Genomic DNA, 20052 nt, shown 5'->3' with positions numbered 1-20052 from the left:
AATTTCTTTATAATGATAATATTAATGATATCAATAATGTTAATTCAAATAAAAATGATGCTTTTATTAATAATGTTATAAAAATATAGTTTTAGTAGAAATGATAATTTAACAATAGTGATAATAAAATAAAAAGTATTTTTTTTTACAATAAAAAAAATATAATTTTGATAGTATCTCTTAATACTAATAATACTTAATAATGATATTTGTTAACAAATATATTAATGTTAATAATAATAATAATAATGATAATAATAATAATAATAATAATAATAATAATGATATTTAGATAAATAACTACCTTAATGAAGTAGCCCTAAAAATAATGCCCAAGCCCGGGTTTGAACCCGCGACGTCCCGCTAACCCGATAACACCACAAACCACGTATCCGCTTGACATATTCATGAATTAGTTCCTCGTATTTAATTATATTAACCTATTGTTTCATCTCATAAACATAGTATCATTATATCATCATCATCACTCATCATTCCACCATTTTCACTCATCATCATCATCCATGTCATATATTACGACATCATTATCATCATCACATACTCATCATTATATCTAAACATTGAACTAATCAGACACCATCATCTAAATAAAAATCACGATCAAAATCCTTCTTTATCAACAACACATTACTTCACGGCCCTACAACATGTTTTATTGGGTTTAAAGGTCACGACCCATCAAGAAAGCAGATTTGGAACACGGTCCATTAACAGAAATTGTAACGTAGCCCACCATAGGTTAAATAATACCCCATTATATAAATCTTTTGGTAAAAAGGAAATCAAGGATACAGCTATTCGTATTTTTGATTCAAGTGGGGCTTTGGTTTTCAAAAGATGTCGGCCATAAAAGGATTACAATCAAAAGAAAAGTGGCAGCATCCAACGTAAATCATCACAGCTCATCAAATTCATCCCCCTTTATTTCGTGTTTTATATCCAACAGAATTGGTGAATAGCGTGGTTTCAGCAACTATTGTTGTAAACAGAACGAGATAAAGAATTTTTGGAAGTGAAGGTGGCGTCTAGTAGCGGTGGTGAAGGATACCGGTTCAAAAGAAACAAAAAAAAATATATCGAAGTGGGTTTTGATATAGGTGAAACAGAAAACAAAAACAATATAGTGCAAAAAGGGTCTCGGTTATTGGAATAGTTTACAGTGACGGTGGCGATTGGTAATAAAGGAGAGGGGGTGACTGTGGTGGCTCGTTTGGTTGAAGATGGTGGTTCACGATGATCTTTAAAACAGAAACACAAGGTATGTAGCAACGTGTATTAACCGGTTTTCGTTGAGAGTGTGATCAAGTGAGATTAGGGTAGGTTTGTCGATGGTGGTCACAAAGAAGAAGTAAGGTGACGGGTCTTGATAGTTGTAAAGGTAGTTTAAGGTTGATAGTTCATGGCGGTGTCGAGAATGAGATATAGTGAGAGAGAAGGAAACGAGAAAGAGAAAAGAGGAGGTGAAGGAGACGGTTGTGATGAAGATGATAGAACGTCCGGTGGTTGTTGTAGCCGGTTGAGGTGGTGGTGGGTGCTTTGCGATGGTGTATGGTGAACAAGATGGAGTGGTGAACTCTCCACTCTTTCTCTCCATCATATATATAGAGATACACATATAATAATTATAATAATAATAATTGATAAATAATAATTAATAATATTAATATAATAATAATTACTTTAAACATGTGAGTAAGAATGATTTCATTGGACCGACAGTTTAGTTCCCGAATGACAATATCGTGTCTATTGCTAAACAGTTACAAAATAAAAAGTGTTCCTAAAAATCCCGAATTTTTAGATTAAATATATTTAATTATTTCACTCATTAATTGCTTGAAACCTGATCAAAAAGGTTCAGTAATTGATTATTTTCTGTTCCAATTTTATATATACGGAGTAAAAAAAAAACTTAGTTCGAAAAGATAAAAAAAAAATTATTTTTCAAAACTATTATCTTTTTATTCAAATTTTGGAACAACTTTTATTTTAAAACTTCATTTATATATATTAGACCTATCTTAAAAATAATTAAACGTCAACCGAAAGTTACAGACATTTATCGTTTTCTCAAAATTAATTATATTTAATATATACTATGTATATATATATAAACAGTTTTAAATAACAAAATTTACTACGCAAATGAATATATATTAAATAATTAAATTAAATATAACAGTATATATATATACAAGAAATATACATATAAAATAATAGTTTTTATTACGATGTATTTAATTGTACATATTTATTTATATCAATAAACGTATATAGTAGTTTATTAATGTTCATGTCATTATATATTATACATATATTTATATATACACATATTTATATATATCCACACATATACAAGCAATGGTTCGTGAATCATCGGGGACAGTCAAAGGGTAATTGATTATCCGATTATAGTTTTCAAACTTTCTAGACTTAACATTACAGATTTTGCTTATCGTGTCGGAAACATATAGAGTTTTAGGTTTAAATTTGGTCGGAAATTTCCGGGTCGTTACAGTACCCACCCGTTAAAGAAATTTCGTCCTCGAAATTTGATAGAGGTCGTCATGGATAACAATAGGAATGTTTTTATGACGAATATGAGGTAATAATGGAGTTTTATCATTATTGAGAGATATAGATAAAACGATTCGATCATATGAAGCGCACGAGTGAAGTTATCACAAAAGAATGAAATGAGTGAATATGGAATTGTTTTAACCGATGACGTGATTAGGATTGTTTTCCAAAATTTAAGGGATTTAAAGAAAATCTTATGTAATAAGATTTGGTTCTTCGACGATTTAGGAAGCAGGATCTCCTTTGATTTAATGCGGTAATCTGTTTCGATTCCTTTGTCGGATATTTCACTATAAATCCACCCCTTCGTTTCCTTATTTTTCACAACTCCCATCTTTTACTCTTTCTTCTTAATTCCTACTTTAGGTCATTTTCCAATATTCTCCATCCCATTCTGATTCTTGATATACTCTCAATTTTCACATCTATCATTCTTCTTTTTCATCTACCACCAGAAGAATCTATTTACTTCTACTATACTCTTGTGTTTATAGTGTTTCTAGTCCTCCCGTGTTTTTATATTGCTATATACATTGATAGATATACGGTTGGTAATTTCTGAGTTGTTATCGGCCTTTGTATTCTTCATTATTTCAAAGCCTCATGCTTTCATTTTCTCTCCCCGACTACGAGTCAAGCGAGTAATGGTCCGGAATTCCTAGGTATGAATTTCGGAATAAACATAGTTAATGCTCTAAGATAGAAATGGTAATAGCATGATTTTGACTTGTCAAATTATCAGCATATTCTGGAAAGATAGAACTATCGAGATGATATGTTCTTAATATATTTGGAGATTGAATAGAATGTAAGAGTCGTGTAACATGGAACATGATGATGGTACTGTGAATCATCACATTCCATTAGAAACTTAACATGACTTACTGTAATATAATGAAGTTGATCAAGTTTCATTATATTATACTAATTCATGTATCAGTTCCCAACACTGCTTCAGAACATTCCTATTTTAAACTCGAAGGTTTTAGAATTTAGAAACTAACACGGTTTCTTTTATGTTATAAAGCAGATGTTATGGAGTGATAAAGGATTTCGGATAAGGATAGTTGTGAAAATATCTCCAGAAATATGGAGGATATTTATAATGGAAAATATGGAGATGTCTTATAATACTTAAGATAAGATGATGATGATGAATATCATCTGGAAAGGTTTAGAATAAGGAGTAGGGTTCTTACTAACGGTTTCAATAGGTGTTGAATCATTTGGATCCTTTGAAGGCAGGTTCAATCCTTGTATTTGTTCTTTGTTTCCTTCACGGTTATCTCAATCCATTTTTCAGTACCAAATTTTTATCGAGCGTTCCCAACACTCTATTCTTTTATCATCACTTTTGGCCATTAAGACCATTTACTACATGCTGCTTTGTCAGTATTTTCAAAGTTAACGGATCTGGATCATCAAATCGAGGTGTTTTCAGGAGAATTGTGTTTTTAGATGATTAAACACTGATGGTAGTATGGTGGAATATAAAAGATTCTCCGGTAACGAGGAGGAAAGCTAATCGTGTGTATCAAAGTTATAATAAGGTTGATTCGAACGAAAAGTCGAAGTTGCCTTGCTGGAGCTGTGACAAAATTTGGCTACTTTGAAAATGAATCGTAAGGTTTTTTTTTTTTTTTTTTTTTTTTTTTTTTTTTTTGCTAATAAACGATAAAGGATTTAACACGGTTTCGGATTAAACTATGACTTTGGGTTCGAGAGTTTTTCAGGTGCATAAATATTTTCTTCCGTAGATGAAGTGCTGCTGGTTCATCCTCTCGATCAAGGTGTTTTCAAGAATCATAATCGGTTTGAATATGGATTGTAGTCGTCAAGATACGAATGAGGTTTAAGATAGAATCAAGTGGCAAACTTGAAGATTAGTTTAGTTTCATATGTTATAATCAATATTTTAATTCATTTTACTTGTCCATAGTTAGCAGTCTATAGTCCGATTGTCCAATGATCCAATAATTTCATATATAAATTAAATATATAATATTCGAATTAAATAATACGTATCGTGACCCGTGTACCGGTCTCAGTGTCGATCACAACTCAAAGTATATACATATTTTGGAATCCACCTCAACCCTGTATAGCCAACTATAGAGTGTCTATGGTCGTTCCGAAATATATATATAGATGGGTCAATATGATAAGTCGAAACCTTGCATACGTGTCCCGTTATTTAAAGTGCGTAAAAGTAAATAACAGAAATTAAATGACGATAAATAAAATTGCGAGAATGTAAATTGCGATAAATTAAATGTTAATCAGTTAGTTGGGAACAGTTAGCCGGAACAGTTAGCGTGAAATCCTATCACAATTCCAATTAATTAATTCGTTTGTTTCTAACACTTTTTATTTTTGTCCAATGTTTTCTTCGTTATGCCACTTGTTGGATTCTGATAGGTCAAAATCCAAATATGAAATTTGAATAGAAATGGTTATTCTGTGGTGAACGGATATGTATATCGGTAGTTGTAAGTAGGATAGTAAATGATCGTTGAATCAGATTCGAAGAATGTACAGTGTAACTTATTAATGTGAATTCTAAATATTCCTCGGGTACTACCCACCCGTTAAAATATTTTCATCATTAATAGTTTGTACGAAGGAATTTTTTTTAATTACAATCTTTATGAAAATATACTTGCATATATATTTTCTTCGGATGTAATTATGAATTTAATGAGTCAATAGAATATTAAGCTCATTTGATTTATCGTTATTACTAGATTACATGATCTCTAAAACATTAGAGATTACATAATCATCATATCGAACGAAGATAAATGAGGTAGAACGATATGTGAAGCGAAGATAATCGATGTAGAACGATATGTAGAACGAAGATAAAGTAGATAGAACGATACGTAGAATGATAATTATGCTCGAGGTACAGAATGAGATGTTGAGGCGTGTGATGTTGAAACTTGGGTTGTTGGGGGTACTGGTATTGATGTTGGTGCCGATGATGTTGTTGGAGCTGTTAAGTTTTGCACCATATTCTCCAAGGCTACTACTCGAACACGAAGTTCGTTGACTTCTTCTACTAACCCTGGCCGGTTATTAGTGTGAGATGGAGGTTGGATATCTTCTCTAGTTCCGTTAATGGTGGCCTCAAGACGAAAAATTCTTGCAACGAGGGTGTAAACAGTATTGCGAACAGGTTCGCCGGTGAATGGGTCGAGTATTCCGAAATTAGGTGGTAGATTCGGCTCGTGATATGGAGTACCTTCTGTCCTTCTCCATAGGGTAAGTATTTCGCGAACCCATCCCCACTTTCTAAAGAAATCACGGTAGTTGATCGGTTGGTGCGCTCCCGTCACGCTATCTTCGGAGTCAGAGGAACTTTGTCGATTCGTGGAGGCCATCGTGCGCGATCACAGAAAAGATTTTTGGTATGAAAAGTTTAGTGAGATCAATGAGAGTTGGATGGTATACTCAATGCATAATATGCATAAATATATATAGTACCAGGATTCCTTAAATTACGGAGAAATTTACGGAAAATATTAGGCAAAGTTTATCGTAATAGATACGCTAGGATATGAATTTGTCTATACATTAACAATGCAGTAAATGCAATAAGACGTGTCTAGACTTAAGCAGGTAATTCCTAAAGATGATAAGCAGATAGTTTCCGACTAGAAATGATAAGCAAAACCTTTTGACAGGTAGACACGGTCAAAGTCCAGGCTCACTAATGTATCCTAACTACTACCAGTTAGACACACTATTGCAAGGCCTGGTTCGCTAAGACCAACGCTCTGATACCACCTGTAAAGACCCGTCCTTATCCATCTGGACAAAGTCTTCAACATTTGGTTCCATTGCGACGATCGACTCCAAGTAATGCCTTTAGTATGAGCTAATGCACAGCGGAAGACTTAATTCGTACCTGAGAATAAACATGCTTTAAAATGTCAACATAAAGTTGGTGAGATATATAGGTTTGATGCTAGCAGCGTTATAACTATTGATCACAAGATTTCATATGTAAACATTTTAATAAAAATATTCTAAGTGGTTGAGCACTTGGTAACCATACTTAACATTTAATCACGTCGCATATTCCCTTTATTATGAAATCTTACTACACTGTACCAAGTGTAGTCACGAAACGAAGTACTGTGCAACCGTTGAATACTGGTCGTCCAGTCCGGTTGGGGTTGTCAGGCCCGATAGATCTATCAACAGGATTCGCGTTTACAATACCGCTGTAAATAATAGTTACCAAGCTACAGGGAAGTATGCCAGTGGTACAACTCAACGTAGAATATATTTTTTATCACTTGTGTCCATAACGTAAATCATTTATAAAAACAGCGCATGTATTCTCAGCCCAAAAATATTTAAAGTTTAAAAAGGGACTATATACTCACCTAATGTATTTTGTAGTAAAAATACATAGAACGACATTGAACAAGTATAGGGTTGGCCTCGGATTCACGAACCTATATCATTTATATGTATATATTAACACATATAATAGAAATCGAACAAATTCATATTATTAATGATATACTTATTATTTTAGTAAATCATATGTTATATGTTTTAAATATATAGTTAGGTACTAATTGTTAGTTGGTAAGATAATACTAATATTAGTAAATAAATAAATAAAAAAATTTGCAATTTCTTTATAATGATAATATTAATGATATCAATAATGTTAATTCAAATAAAAATGATGCTTTTATTAATAATGTTATAAAAATATAGTTTTAGTAGAAATGATAATTTAACAATAGTGATAATAAAATAAAAAGTATTTTTTTTTACAATAAAAAAAATATAATTTTGATAGTATCTCTTAATACTAATAATACTTAATAATGATATTTGTTAACAAATATATTAATGTTAATAATAATAATAATAATGATAATAATAATAATAATAATAATAATAATGATATTTAGATAAATAACTACCTTAATGAAGTAGCCCTAAAAATAATGCCCAAGCCCGGGTTTGAACCCGCGACGTCCCGCTAACCCGATAACACCACAAACCACGTATCCGCTTGACATATTCATGAATTAGTTCCTCGTATTTAATTATATTAACCTATTGTTTCATCTCATAAACATAGTATCATTATATCATCATCATCACTCATCATTCCACCATTTTCACTCATCATCATCATCCATGTCATATATTACGACATCATTATCATCATCACATACTCATCATTATATCTAAACATTGAACTAATCAGACACCATCATCTAAATAAAAATCACGATCAAAATCCTTCTTTATCAACAACACATTACTTCACGGCCCTACAACATGTTTTATTGGGTTTAAAGGTCACGACCCATCAAGAAAGCAGATTTGGAACACGGTCCATTAACAGAAATTGTAACGTAGCCCACCATAGGTTAAATAATACCCCATTATATAAATCTTTTGGTAAAAAGGAAATCAAGGATACAGCTATTCGTATTTTTGATTCAAGTGGGGCTTTGGTTTTCAAAAGATGTCGGCCATAAAAGGATTACAATCAAAAGAAAAGTGGCAGCATCCAACGTAAATCATCACAGCTCATCAAATTCATCCCCCTTTATTTCGTGTTTTATATCCAACAGAATTGGTGAATAGCGTGGTTTCAGCAACTATTGTTGTAAACAGAACGAGATAAAGAATTTTTGGAAGTGAAGGTGGCGTCTAGTAGCGGTGGTGAAGGATACCGGTTCAAAAGAAACAAAAAAAAAATATATCGAAGTGGGTTTTGATATAGGTGAAACAGAAAACAAAAACAATATAGTGCAAAAAGGGTCTCGGTTATTGGAATAGTTTACAGTGACGGTGGCGATTGGTAATAAAGGAGAGGGGGTGACTGTGGTGGCTCGTTTGGTTGAAGATGGTGGTTCACGATGATCTTTAAAACAGAAACACAAGGTATGTAGCAACGTGTATTAACCGGTTTTCATTGAGAGTGTGATCAAGTGAGATTAGGGTAGGTTTGTCGATGGTGGTCACAAAGAAGAAGTAAGGTGACGGGTCTTGATAGTTGTAAAGGTAGTTTAAGGTTGATAGTTCATGGCGGTGTCGAGAATGAGATATAGTGAGAGAGAAGGAAACGAGAAAGAGAAAAGAGGAGGTGAAGGAGACGGTTGTGATGAAGATGATAGAACGTCCGGTGGTTGTTGTAGCCGGTTGAGGTGGTGGTGGGTGCTTTGCGATGGTGTATGGTGAACAAGATGGAGTGGTGAACTCTCCACTCTTTCTCTCCATCATATATATAGAGATACACATATAATAATTATAATAATAATAATTGATAAATAATAATTAATAATATTAATATAATAATAATTACTTTAAACATGTGAGTAAGAATGATTTCATTGGACCGACAGTTTAGTTCCCGAATGACAATATCGTGTCTATTGCTAAACAGTTACAAAATAAAAAGTGTTCCTAAAAATCCCGAATTTTTAGATTAAATATATTTAATTATTTCACTCATTAATTGCTTGAAACCTGATCAAAAAGGTTCAGTAATTGATTATTTTCTGTTCCAATTTTATATATACGGAGTAAAAAAAAAACTTAGTTCGAAAAGATAAAAAAAAAATTATTTATCAAAACTATTATCTTTTTATTCAAATTTTGGAACAACTTTTATTTTAAAACTTCATTTATATATATTAGACCTATCTTAAAAATAATTAAACGTCAACCGAAAGTTACAGACATTTATCGTTTTCTCAAAATTAATTATATTTAATATATACTATGTATATATATATAAACAGTTTTAAATAACAAAATTTACTACGCAAATGAATATATATTAAATAATTAAATTAAATATAACAGTATATATATATACAAGAAATATACATATAAAATAATAGTTTTTATTACGATGTATTTAATTGTACATATTTATTTATATCAATAAACGTATATAGTAGTTTATTAATGTTCATGTCATTATATATTATACATATATTTATATATACACATATTTATATATATCCACACATATACAAGCAATGGTTCGTGAATCATCGGGGACAGTCAAAGGGTAATTGATTATCCGATTATAGTTTTCAAACTTTCTAGACTTAACATTACAGATTTTGCTTATCGTGTCGGAAACATATAGAGTTTTAGGTTTAAATTTGGTCGGAAATTTCCGGGTCGTTACAGGTGCCAAAGAAGATCGATCCATTGGGACTTAGTGAGTTTCGACCTATTAGTTTAATAGGTTGTTATTATAAGATCCTTGCGAAGATTCTTTCAATCTGAATTAGAAAGGTCCTGCCCCCTGTTATTGGATACGAGCAAAGCACGTATCTCAAAGGGAGGTTTATCCTTGATGGCTCCCTAGTGGCAAATGAAGCTATTGATTACCTTAAGCGAAACAAAAAGAAAAGCCTCATATTTAAAGTCGATTTTGAAAAGGCGTTCGATAGTTTGAGTTGGGACTTCTTATGGGGTTTGGTATTCGATGGAGGAAATGGATACATGCGTGTCTCAAGTCGGCTTCAATTTCAATTCTTGTCAATGGATCTCCTATAAATGAGTTTTTCATATGTAGAGGGGTTAGGCAAGGGGATCCGTTATCTCCTTCTCTTTTTCTTATCGCGGCGGAAGGATTGAATTTTCTTATCAAAAGAGCGTGTGGGGAGGGGCTATTCAAAGGTGTTGAAATCGGGAAAGATCGGATAAAACTATCACACCTTCAATTCGCGGATGATACAATCTTTCTTGGGGAGTGGAACAACCAAAATTTTTGTAACCTCATGAAAATCCTTAAGTGTTTCGAGAATCATTCGGGTATAAAAATCAACTTCCATAAAAGTGTGTTATATGGTTTAGGTGTTGCGGGAGTAGATATTGAAAGACTAGCTTCTCGGGTCGATTGTAAAGTTGGTAAGCTTCCGTTTACGTATCTTGGTCTCCCGGTTGATAAAAACATGAGTATTGAGCATAATTGGAATCCCGTGATTGATAAGTTCTACTCAAAGCTCTCGAATTGGAAAGCAAAATCGATTTCTTACGGTGGTAGATTAACGCTTGTTAAATCGGTTCTTAGTAGTCTACCGCTATATTATTTCTCCCTATTTTGTGCCCCTTGAGTGTTATTAAAAAATTAGAGAGTATTAGGAGAAATTTCTTCTGGGGGCGGGTCGGGGGATGTATCTCGATTATCGTGGGTAAAGTGGGATGTATGCCTTTTACCTTACGATGATGGAGGCTTGAACATCGGGTCTCTACGTGTGAAGAACCTTGCACTATTGGGAAGATGGTTTTGGCGAGCCAAAACCGAACCTAATACACTTTGGGTCTCAATTATAAAGAGTATTTATGGTACTAACGGACTACTACCCCCCCTCAAGTATCTCCGGACCGCAAGGGGTGTGTAGTGTATGGTCCAATATTGTTCGTGCAGGTATTATGATCGAGAAGGTGGATTTCAACTTTGCTAGCTCTTTTAAAAGGCTAATCGGTGATGGAGCGGACACGGAATTTTGGAATGATCCATGGCTTTGCGATGCTCCTTTGAAGCAAAAATTCACGAGGCTTTTCATATGGATGAAGATTCGAATGCAAGAGTACAACAAAGAGTATCTTGGAATGATCGGGTTCTAACTTGTAATTTTAATTGGAGGCGAGAAGTGTCGGGTGGAGCTCTCAACGAACTTGACTCGCTCATTGCACTACTAAATGCTTACATAAAACAAGATAAGACTATGGATTCGTGGGTTTGGAATCTAACGGGTAACATAATTTTTACTACAAAGAAGTTGGCAAGTATCATCGATGATAAAAATTCTCAACAACGACGCGGGTTCACACGAAGAATTTTTGAAGAATCATTTGGTTCCTCTTAAGGTCTCAATCTTCATATGGAGGGCGTTAAAAAGACGAATTCCGGTACGTACCGAACTTGATAAAAGAGGTATAGACTTGGATTCCGTGAGATGCCCTTTATGTGATGATGATGTTGAAACTATCGAGCATTCATTGATATTTTGTCGTCATGCAATGGATATTTGGGTTCGGGTCTATAAATGGTAGGGCTTAGGAGCGGTTTCAAACTTAAGTATTAATGAATTGTTTCCTGGTAATTGTAACCGCCCCTTATCCCCCCTTATATTGAAAGTATGGCAAGCAATCGAATGGACATGCGGATATTTGATATGGAATAATCGAAACCAAAAGGTATTCTCAAACTCTTCATGGAGCAGTTCTACGGGGTTTTTGGAAGTTCAACTCAAGTCCTTTGAATGGATATCTAGTCGGTATACGGAGCACAAGTTAGATTTGTTAGGTTGGATATCGGATCCATGGTCTTGTTTTGCGTAATGTGACTGTTAGTAGTTGCTCCCTCCGGAACTTATCTCGCTTTGTCGTGTATTGTGATTTGTATTTTCATAGGTAGTGCTTCGAATTTGGACTTCAATTCGAGTCTTCGCTGTAAATTGTAATGGGTCCCCCCCTAGTGGGCTCGTGTTAATACATTCTGCTTTTCGAAAAAAAAAATTAATACATCTTATTTTCTTTTCTCGTATTTCGTTATTATGTTTATTTCAATACTCTCACACTCGATTTCAAATAGCTTTGTTACAAAATTGAGGTAAATTTTGTAAAAAGTAATCTTTTTAATAACAATTGTAAAAAAAACGACCATTTCAACCTTTTTATTTTTAAATAAATAAATTTTCTATTAACAGTTTTAAAAGTTATTGTTAAAATGTAAAAAAGTTTTATATTAGCGATTATTATATTTAGGCAAAAAGCCATAAATTGACTATATACTTTCTCAAAGTCCCGATATCGCTCATATACCCATTTGTGTTCCAATGTCGTCGACAAACTTTCAAAAAATGTATCATTGTCAACATTTCGTTACTGGTTACCTGCTGAACCGGTAAAGTTAGTTATTTAACTTTTTTTTTTCAATTTATATGTCCCGATGTCGCCCGTATACTTTTAGTTGTGTTCTGATGTCGCCCATATACTTTCAGTTTCTGTTCCGATTTAGCACCGACATGTCATGAATACTTAGAAGCCACTTCATCAATTGTTTTCGTTATAGGTAAAAAAGGTATAGTGTGTGACATCGGTACATTTTTTGAATATTTGTAGATGACAGTGGAACGCAAATGAGTATATGGGTGACATCCAGACATTTGTGAAAGTATATAAGCAATTTTTTTACTTTAACCCTTATATTTATTTAAAGTGTTAGTTATGAAAGTCAAATATTCACTTTAACGAGTATTGTTAAAGTTGTCTTTATAAAAACCTTTAACAAAAGAATTTACTCCTTTCGTACTACTCCGTATATGTATTATCCACTATTTTATTTTAAAATGTATTAAGTTAATTATTCATTTTCATAAATTAATAAATTAATGTAATAAAAATCTTTTATGCCGCTGCTTTATTCATTTATAAAAAAAATAGATAAAAAGTAAAGGGTAAGATTGTAAAATTAATGAAAAGTTACATATGACAAATACGTTTGTTAAGCTGTGTATTATTTGTTTGAAGAAAATGAATTGAGAAGTTCAAGAGTAAATTATTATTTTTATGATAATTTTTTGATTATAAATAAATATAAAAATTAACCCTTTTATGAAATACGAGTAATAAAATCCACAAATATGTAATGTGGTCATGATTTTTTAACCATAGGAACGTGATAATTCGGGATGCATCTAGAACTAAACCAAACAAATTTTAATAATTTCCCATTTTTGTTTGTAGATTCCAATCCAATTAAAACTTGAAAATGGGATTGTTTAGAACAGTCGCAGCAGCAACCTCAACAACGACTGCAATTGCAGCAGCTTTCGCCCTAAATTCAATCTCCCCATCACCATCTTCATCATCATCATCATCTTATAATTACAATTTCACAAAACCCCTTTTCAATTCATCATCTCCTAACCCTAATCGTATATCCCTTATCAAGAATCTCACTAACCCACCTTCTGCCCTTCACATGGACACTACACCAGCCCTAAAGGTTGCAACTTCTTTTTATTTAATTGAGTATATATCATGTTTAGCGTTTGGGTTTTAATCATTTTTATTTAATTTTCGTTCTTTTGTATTTTTTTTGTTTTCTTGCAGCGTGATGTGGAACTACCAGAAGTTATGGTGAGTTTAAAAATCTTGTTTTTTTTTATATTGATTGTTTGATTTCTTTATTGGCTTAGTTTGTTTAAATGGTTTAATCTGATTGATTGTTTTAATTTGATTCACTGATGAAAAGATTATGTTCTGGATGGAAAGTTTGATGGATTATTGAAATGTAAATTTCTTTGATTACAGACAGAGTTTATGGTGGATATGAGTTGTGAGGGTTGTGTTAAAGCGGTTAAGACCAAGTTACAAACTGTTGATGGTGAGTATTATTGATTCAATTAGTAGGAAGAAGACATTTTGTAGGTATATATGGTCAACTAAGATGGGTTTGTTTTGTTATGTTGCTTTAGGAATTAAGAGCATTGATGTGGATTTGGCCAATCAAGTGGTGAGAATTTTTGGGTCTTCGCCCGTTAAGACCATGGCTGAAGCTTTAGAGCAAACGGGTCGGAAAGCCCGGCTAATTGGTCAAGGGTTACCAGGAGGTTGGTTCTTGTTTCCATTTGCTTGTTTATTTAGTTCTTCGTTTGCTTAATGTATACATGTTATAGTGACATTGAACCTTATAATATGTATGTTAACGTAGAGATACGACTATACGAGAAAAGTACATCACGTGTTCTTGCTTTGTTGTTAGTTTCTGAGGTTAGGATTAGTTAAGTATGGGTCATGGATTAGGAGTGACTTATAGAAAATTAGAAATGGCTTTGTAATAGAATAGTCATTTACCCCCATCACCATCCACATGACTATATGAGTAAAATGAACATACAATGAAGATCATAAGTTATATTGGAGAAACAATGTACGTAGTACGCACAGATGAATTTACCCTGACACAGACTGCTGAACCATTTAGCTAGCTGATTGATGTAACTTTGAAATTTTGTTGACTTTGCTATTATATACTCAAGTTCATCTCACCGGTCTATCACATCTAGAGCTATCGTAAATATTAAATAATATTGTTAGCAGCCAGAGATGAGATGAGTGCACGGCATTATGTTCCCTGGGCCCCCCAAATGCACATACATGTGCCATATTCCCTTTCTGGAATGAATTTATTTGCTAGAAAATTAAGGTTGTTTGGATATATCAATATAATTCTCTCTAAAATTTTTGAACTCTATTCAGGGTTTTCTAATACAGGAAGAAATCTAATTTTTGTTCTGTTTTTACAATCATGTTGGCCATTGTTTAGATATATATATATATATATATATATGTATCTCCAAGTTGGTGAGACGTGGGGTCGGAAGATGAAGATAAAATGTTACCTATCACCTATGTCTGTGTTATATCTATCAATTATGTCTGTTAAATTGTTAATATATCTAGCTATGCATGGTTTATACATTTTGATTGTGAAGCGACTGGTTATGAGTCATCACTGCGTTACATTGACTTTACTATGCAGATGTCTTAATTTCGGCTGCTGTTGCTGAATTCAAAGGCCCACAAATATTTGGAGTAGTTCGTCTAGCCCAAGTGAGTATGGAGTTGGCTAGAATTGAAGCTAATTTTAGTGGATTGTCACCTGGAAAGCATGGTTGGTCCATTAATGAATTTGGCGATCTCACTCGTGGTGCAGCTAGTACTGGCAAAATATATAATCCAATCAAGCAGCAATCAGAAGAAAAGGTTAGTATTAAGTTTACATTTGAACAGTGAGTCAACGTTTTTCTTCTATATGGAAACAAACTAGTTTTCGAACCCTCGCTTCGCGGCGGGGTTCGATTTTTAATGTATTTTATTGTGTTTAGTTACGGAGCCTGCGAGTGAAAAATCGACATATATGAAAAGTACCCTAAATATTTAGCGTCGTTTTTTTAAAAGTGTCCGTTTTGCGTATAGTTAGTGACATTGTGTTCATAAAATTATTTCGAGTTTAAGGATGGTGTCGGAAAAATTTAACTCGTTGCGAGCGAGAAGATATGACCTGTTGAATATTTGAGTGGAGTTTATTTAAGATATTTTATGAAAATTTTGATTTGATGCTTTAACCCCTGTGTTGGGGCCGATTTTAATTTTTGAACAAATTGTGGGGGCTTTTGTGGTGTTACTTGAAAGAAAGAAGTGAAAAGGAAAAAGGTGAAAAGACGAAAATACCCCTGATACTATTCATAAGTTTTGTTGTGTTGGGGGCCGATTTTAATTTGTGAACAAATTGTGGGGGCTTTTGTGGTGAGTGAAAAGGAAAAAGGTGAAAAGACGAAAATACCCCTGGTACTGTTCATAAGTTTTGTCTAATAGGTAATGTGGTAACGTGTTAATATGGTAAAATTGTACACTATTTAGGTGCTTGGTGACCTGGGAACACTGGATGTTGATGAGAAAGGTGAGGCGTTTTACTCGGGTGTGAAAAAGAACCTTAAAATTGGTGATCTAATTGGTCGAGCAATAGCGGTGTATGATAGTGAAGATCGGTCGGATACTGGGCTTGCGGCGGCAGTTATAGCTAGAAGTGCAGGAGTTGGTGAGAACTACAAAAAGCTTTGTACCTGTGATGGAACCACCATATGGGAAGCAACAAATGCAGATTATGTGTCTAGCAAAGTTTAATGAGAAAATGTTACCACATTATCCATTTTGATATACAAGAGAGCACATAATATACTACTAAAGTTGTACTTGCATGTAATAGTTGTATGTGGATTTTGAAAATTACAAATCTTGCAGTCATTTTATGAATAAAAGGCCTGCCTTAGGCTGTGAAACTTAATATAAATTATGTGTATCTTGTTCTCAGGTTATGGACTTGTTTTTCATTGTGAAGACCTTATTAGGTCTTATGCTTTTGTACGCCCACATATGTTTTTACTTGCAAATTGTTTGTTTTTTCTTGAAGATATATAAATTATTTGTTTTCTGAAGATATAATATAAAATAATATCTTCTTTTATCTGCAAATCTACAAATTTAGAAATATGCTTCCTACTGCTGCAGTCACAAAACTAAACAATGTTTGATGTTTAGTCTCCGGATCTTCAGATCATATTTTCTCTATTTACACATCTTTAGAAAAAAAGATATTAAAGAGATGGCACCTTAATGTAGGATGCTTTATACTAGTAACACAATAGTAATATAACACCTAGGAGGGCTCCAAGTGAAAGTTCAACCACATCTATTTTTTTTTTTTTTAAGAAAATGGGATCAAGATAGGAAATGGAGAATCTGCTTTAAAGATTGATAGTTTATTACTAAAAAATTCTTTGCAGACACCAACCTAGTTTCATGGATAGGCAAGATAACAAAAATTCAACTGAATACAAACATGTTCACTGGCTTGTACATGAAGGATTCGTGTACTTGAGAGGCAGCAACCCTTGTTTCTTGGCCATTTCATATATGGCGATGGACGTCAATACTTTTGCATCAGGGGTCATGGCCAAAGTGTCTCATAGGGAACAACACGCACTTTGATGAGCTCACCATGTTCCATGAGCCCAGTTTCTTTACCCTGAAGCTGTTTAATAACATCTGCACTCACACTTCCTCTATAAAGAAATAAGCTGAGTTCCTCATCACATCCACCCTACCACCACAAACAATATAACATATAACATTACATTAAAAACAAAAAAGTAAAGATTTTGATGCCTAGGAGTGGGACCTATTTATTATAAAAAGCTTATTTGTTGTGCTTCAATATAAAATATCACATTATTCTACAAATGCATGAACGAAAAGTACCGGAGAAGGAACAACTTTGCAACCAGTGGATGGTTCAAGAAAAGATGTGAGATTAACCATGTCATCTAGATTTAATTTTATTCCTGTCTCTTCTTCCACCTGCCAATTTTAATATTAATATTAATATAATAATAAATCACAAAGAAACAAATATATGTGTGTGTATTTATAATTCATACACCTACATACATAAGATATGGTCAACTGACCTCACGTATTGCTGTGCCAATAACATCACCCACGTTATCATCTAACATCCCTGCTGGTAGCTCCAAAATGGGCCTCCCAATAGGCACCCTAACCTTAAACAAGATTTATTGCAATTAGTAAGTTTACCATATAAACACTAGAAATATGAATGTGATTGCTGAACCACTAAAATATCACATGCACAAGAATACCTGATCAGTAAGCACAGCGTAAGTTGTCCCATCCGAATCCAATCCAAGAGGATTAAAACAGCTACAGCTGGTCCTCGTGCAAAAACAATACCTGGAACCTAAAAAAAAAGTATGTGAGTGAATGAATTAATTAATTGTTGAAGGCAAATGAATTAATTGTTGAATGCAAATGAATTAATAATTAATAACACATACTTAATAAACCTTAACATTGTAAAAAGAAATTACAGTTAATCAGTTATGTTGTAAAGGTACCGTTTGCTCTGTTTCCTTATCAATGATATCTGCTTTGAACTTAACAAATCCAACACGCTTGCCAAACATGTCCACCCCATGTATTATTAGTAAACACAGTGTAGTACTAATTCCTCCATTAACACTGTTTTACAAGATATCATATTGTAACCAAAAGGCGGTATCCGACTGATAAATCTGATGAAAAGAAATGAAAACACGACAAACAAAACGAAACAACAAATGAAGAAAGTTGTTAGTTAATACCTGAATGAGCACTTGTTTTAATAACAGAGATCCATATGCAAGAAGTCCTTTCTCACTTTCAATGTTGTTTAGCCACTGCTCAAATAAAGATGAACCAATAGCATTGCTGCAAAACTGAGGTTAATTATTGTAGTTTTGATTACCCAACCTTTGCTGCCTTAAAATTTTGTAGAGCATTAGAACTATTCTTGTTTAACATATTAAAATAAAATACAATACTATAACTTATAAAAGTCAAACTAACTAATTAGCTATTATATTATATTTGCTATCATCACTATGCCCCAAATTAGCATTCATCCTAATAGGATAAGAGTCTACTATCTATCTTAATATAGATATAGAATATAATACTATAATTAATACTCGTACAAACCTATTTTGACATGTTAAGCATGTAGTCAAAAGGCCTGTTCATAAATAACATATAATCTTAAAGATCGTGAATGAGAAACAATTTGATCTGATTATTATTAAAGATGACTTATAGGATAGATTAGTATAACTGATCATAAACCCTAACTTTACCCAAACAATCAATTCTGTATAATTTCAAAATTAAAAAACCTCAACTGATTCAAATGAATAAGAAAGTGGATTTTATTTTATTTTTATTTTTATGAAAGGCAATAAGAAAGTGGAAAGGGTTACGTGACGTCAGAATCGGAGATACCGGGAGCGGCAACGATCCAAACGGGTTGGGTGAGTTGACTCGGTAAAGTTATGGTGTGAGTGAGTCGGAATAAGGATGTATCGGTTGACATTTTGGAAATTGTGATTTTGTTTCTGCTAATTAAACTGCTACATCGAAATGAACTACGGAGTAGTTGCTAATTTGTTGATGCAAGTGAAGAGGAGTGTAGACATGAAGGCGGAAGAGCAAAACGGGGCGTTGTTGAACAGGACTTTACTCGTATATCGCTCGTGCATAATTTGCAAGTAAAACAAGTTACTCTGTTAGACCGTCCATAACCGAACCTTCATTAACTATGTCTAGCCCATTTGTATTTATTACAAGTCCATGTATGTAAAACCCTAATAATCCGATTGTACGTATATATATTGAGCTAACGATGGGCGGACCAAAGAAGCAACAGGTTGGGGCGTCCACCTCCGGTTGATTTGCAATTTTTAGTGAAATTTTTTTCGGTTTTTCGATTTTGCCTCAGGTGAAAAAAAAATTTGTCCCAAACCCTTCGTATTTTGTCCCAAAGCCTCTAGATTTTCTCCAAAACCTTCGTATTTTGCTAAAAAAAACTTCAAATTTTGCTCAAAAAATTTCAAATTTTGCTCAAAAAATTTCAAATTTTGCTCAAAAAACTCTATAAATATAAAATATTAAGAAAATATTATTCATTAGGAAAATATTAGTTTTTATGGAATTAGACGTCATAATTTTTTCTCAATTTCCTTTCCACAAATCTCTTCTTCATTCTTAAACTTTCCTTTTCACTCCATCTTTTTCACGGTTCTAACCCAACAACCGTAACTCATACCAATTTTGCTACAAGTCGTAGTCTCATTTTATTCTTTATTCTCATTTTGCTTACCACTACGCCGTCATCGTACAACAATACATAATATATTAAATTTGTGAATTTACAACTTACCACAAGACTACTTGATCTCTTCCACAATAATTCTTCTAGTGAGGTTCATCTCCCGAAAAAAAAAAAAATTAAGTCAACAATGGACAGTGGCGATTCCAGAATTA

General features: G+C 33.2%; 2 protein-coding genes across 2 annotated transcripts; one reads left to right on the top strand and one right to left on the bottom strand.

Moving 5' to 3' along the window:
• Nucleotides 1–13303: 13303 nt before the first annotated feature.
• Nucleotides 13304–16494, top strand: LOC139851634 (copper chaperone for superoxide dismutase, chloroplastic/cytosolic-like). Its single transcript, XM_071840727.1, has 6 exons — nucleotides 13304–13618; nucleotides 13726–13752; nucleotides 13927–13999; nucleotides 14091–14225; nucleotides 15158–15381; nucleotides 16039–16494. Exons 1-6 carry the CDS (start codon nucleotides 13382–13384, stop codon nucleotides 16300–16302), a joined length of 960 nt encoding a protein of 319 aa, XP_071696828.1. The 5' UTR covers nucleotides 13304–13381; the 3' UTR covers nucleotides 16303–16494.
• Nucleotides 16495–16918: 424 nt separating this feature from the next.
• LOC139851338 (nudix hydrolase 14, chloroplastic-like) lies at nucleotides 16919–19159 on the bottom strand. Its single transcript, XM_071840353.1, is given in 9 exon segments — nucleotides 16919–17131; nucleotides 17134–17278; nucleotides 17437–17535; nucleotides 17646–17738; nucleotides 17838–17882; nucleotides 17885–17935; nucleotides 18093–18170; nucleotides 18339–18444; nucleotides 18990–19159. Coding segments are annotated over 9 exon segments (840 nt in total). The 5' UTR covers nucleotides 19103–19159; the 3' UTR covers nucleotides 16919–17021.
• Nucleotides 19160–20052: the final 893 nt, after the last annotated feature.

This window comes from Rutidosis leptorrhynchoides, chromosome 6 (assembly GCF_046630445.1).
Source record: "Rutidosis leptorrhynchoides isolate AG116_Rl617_1_P2 chromosome 6, CSIRO_AGI_Rlap_v1, whole genome shotgun sequence".
NCBI lineage: Eukaryota > Viridiplantae > Streptophyta > Magnoliopsida > Asterales > Asteraceae > Rutidosis > Rutidosis leptorrhynchoides.
This window is presented reverse-complemented; position numbering and strand designations above follow the sequence as displayed.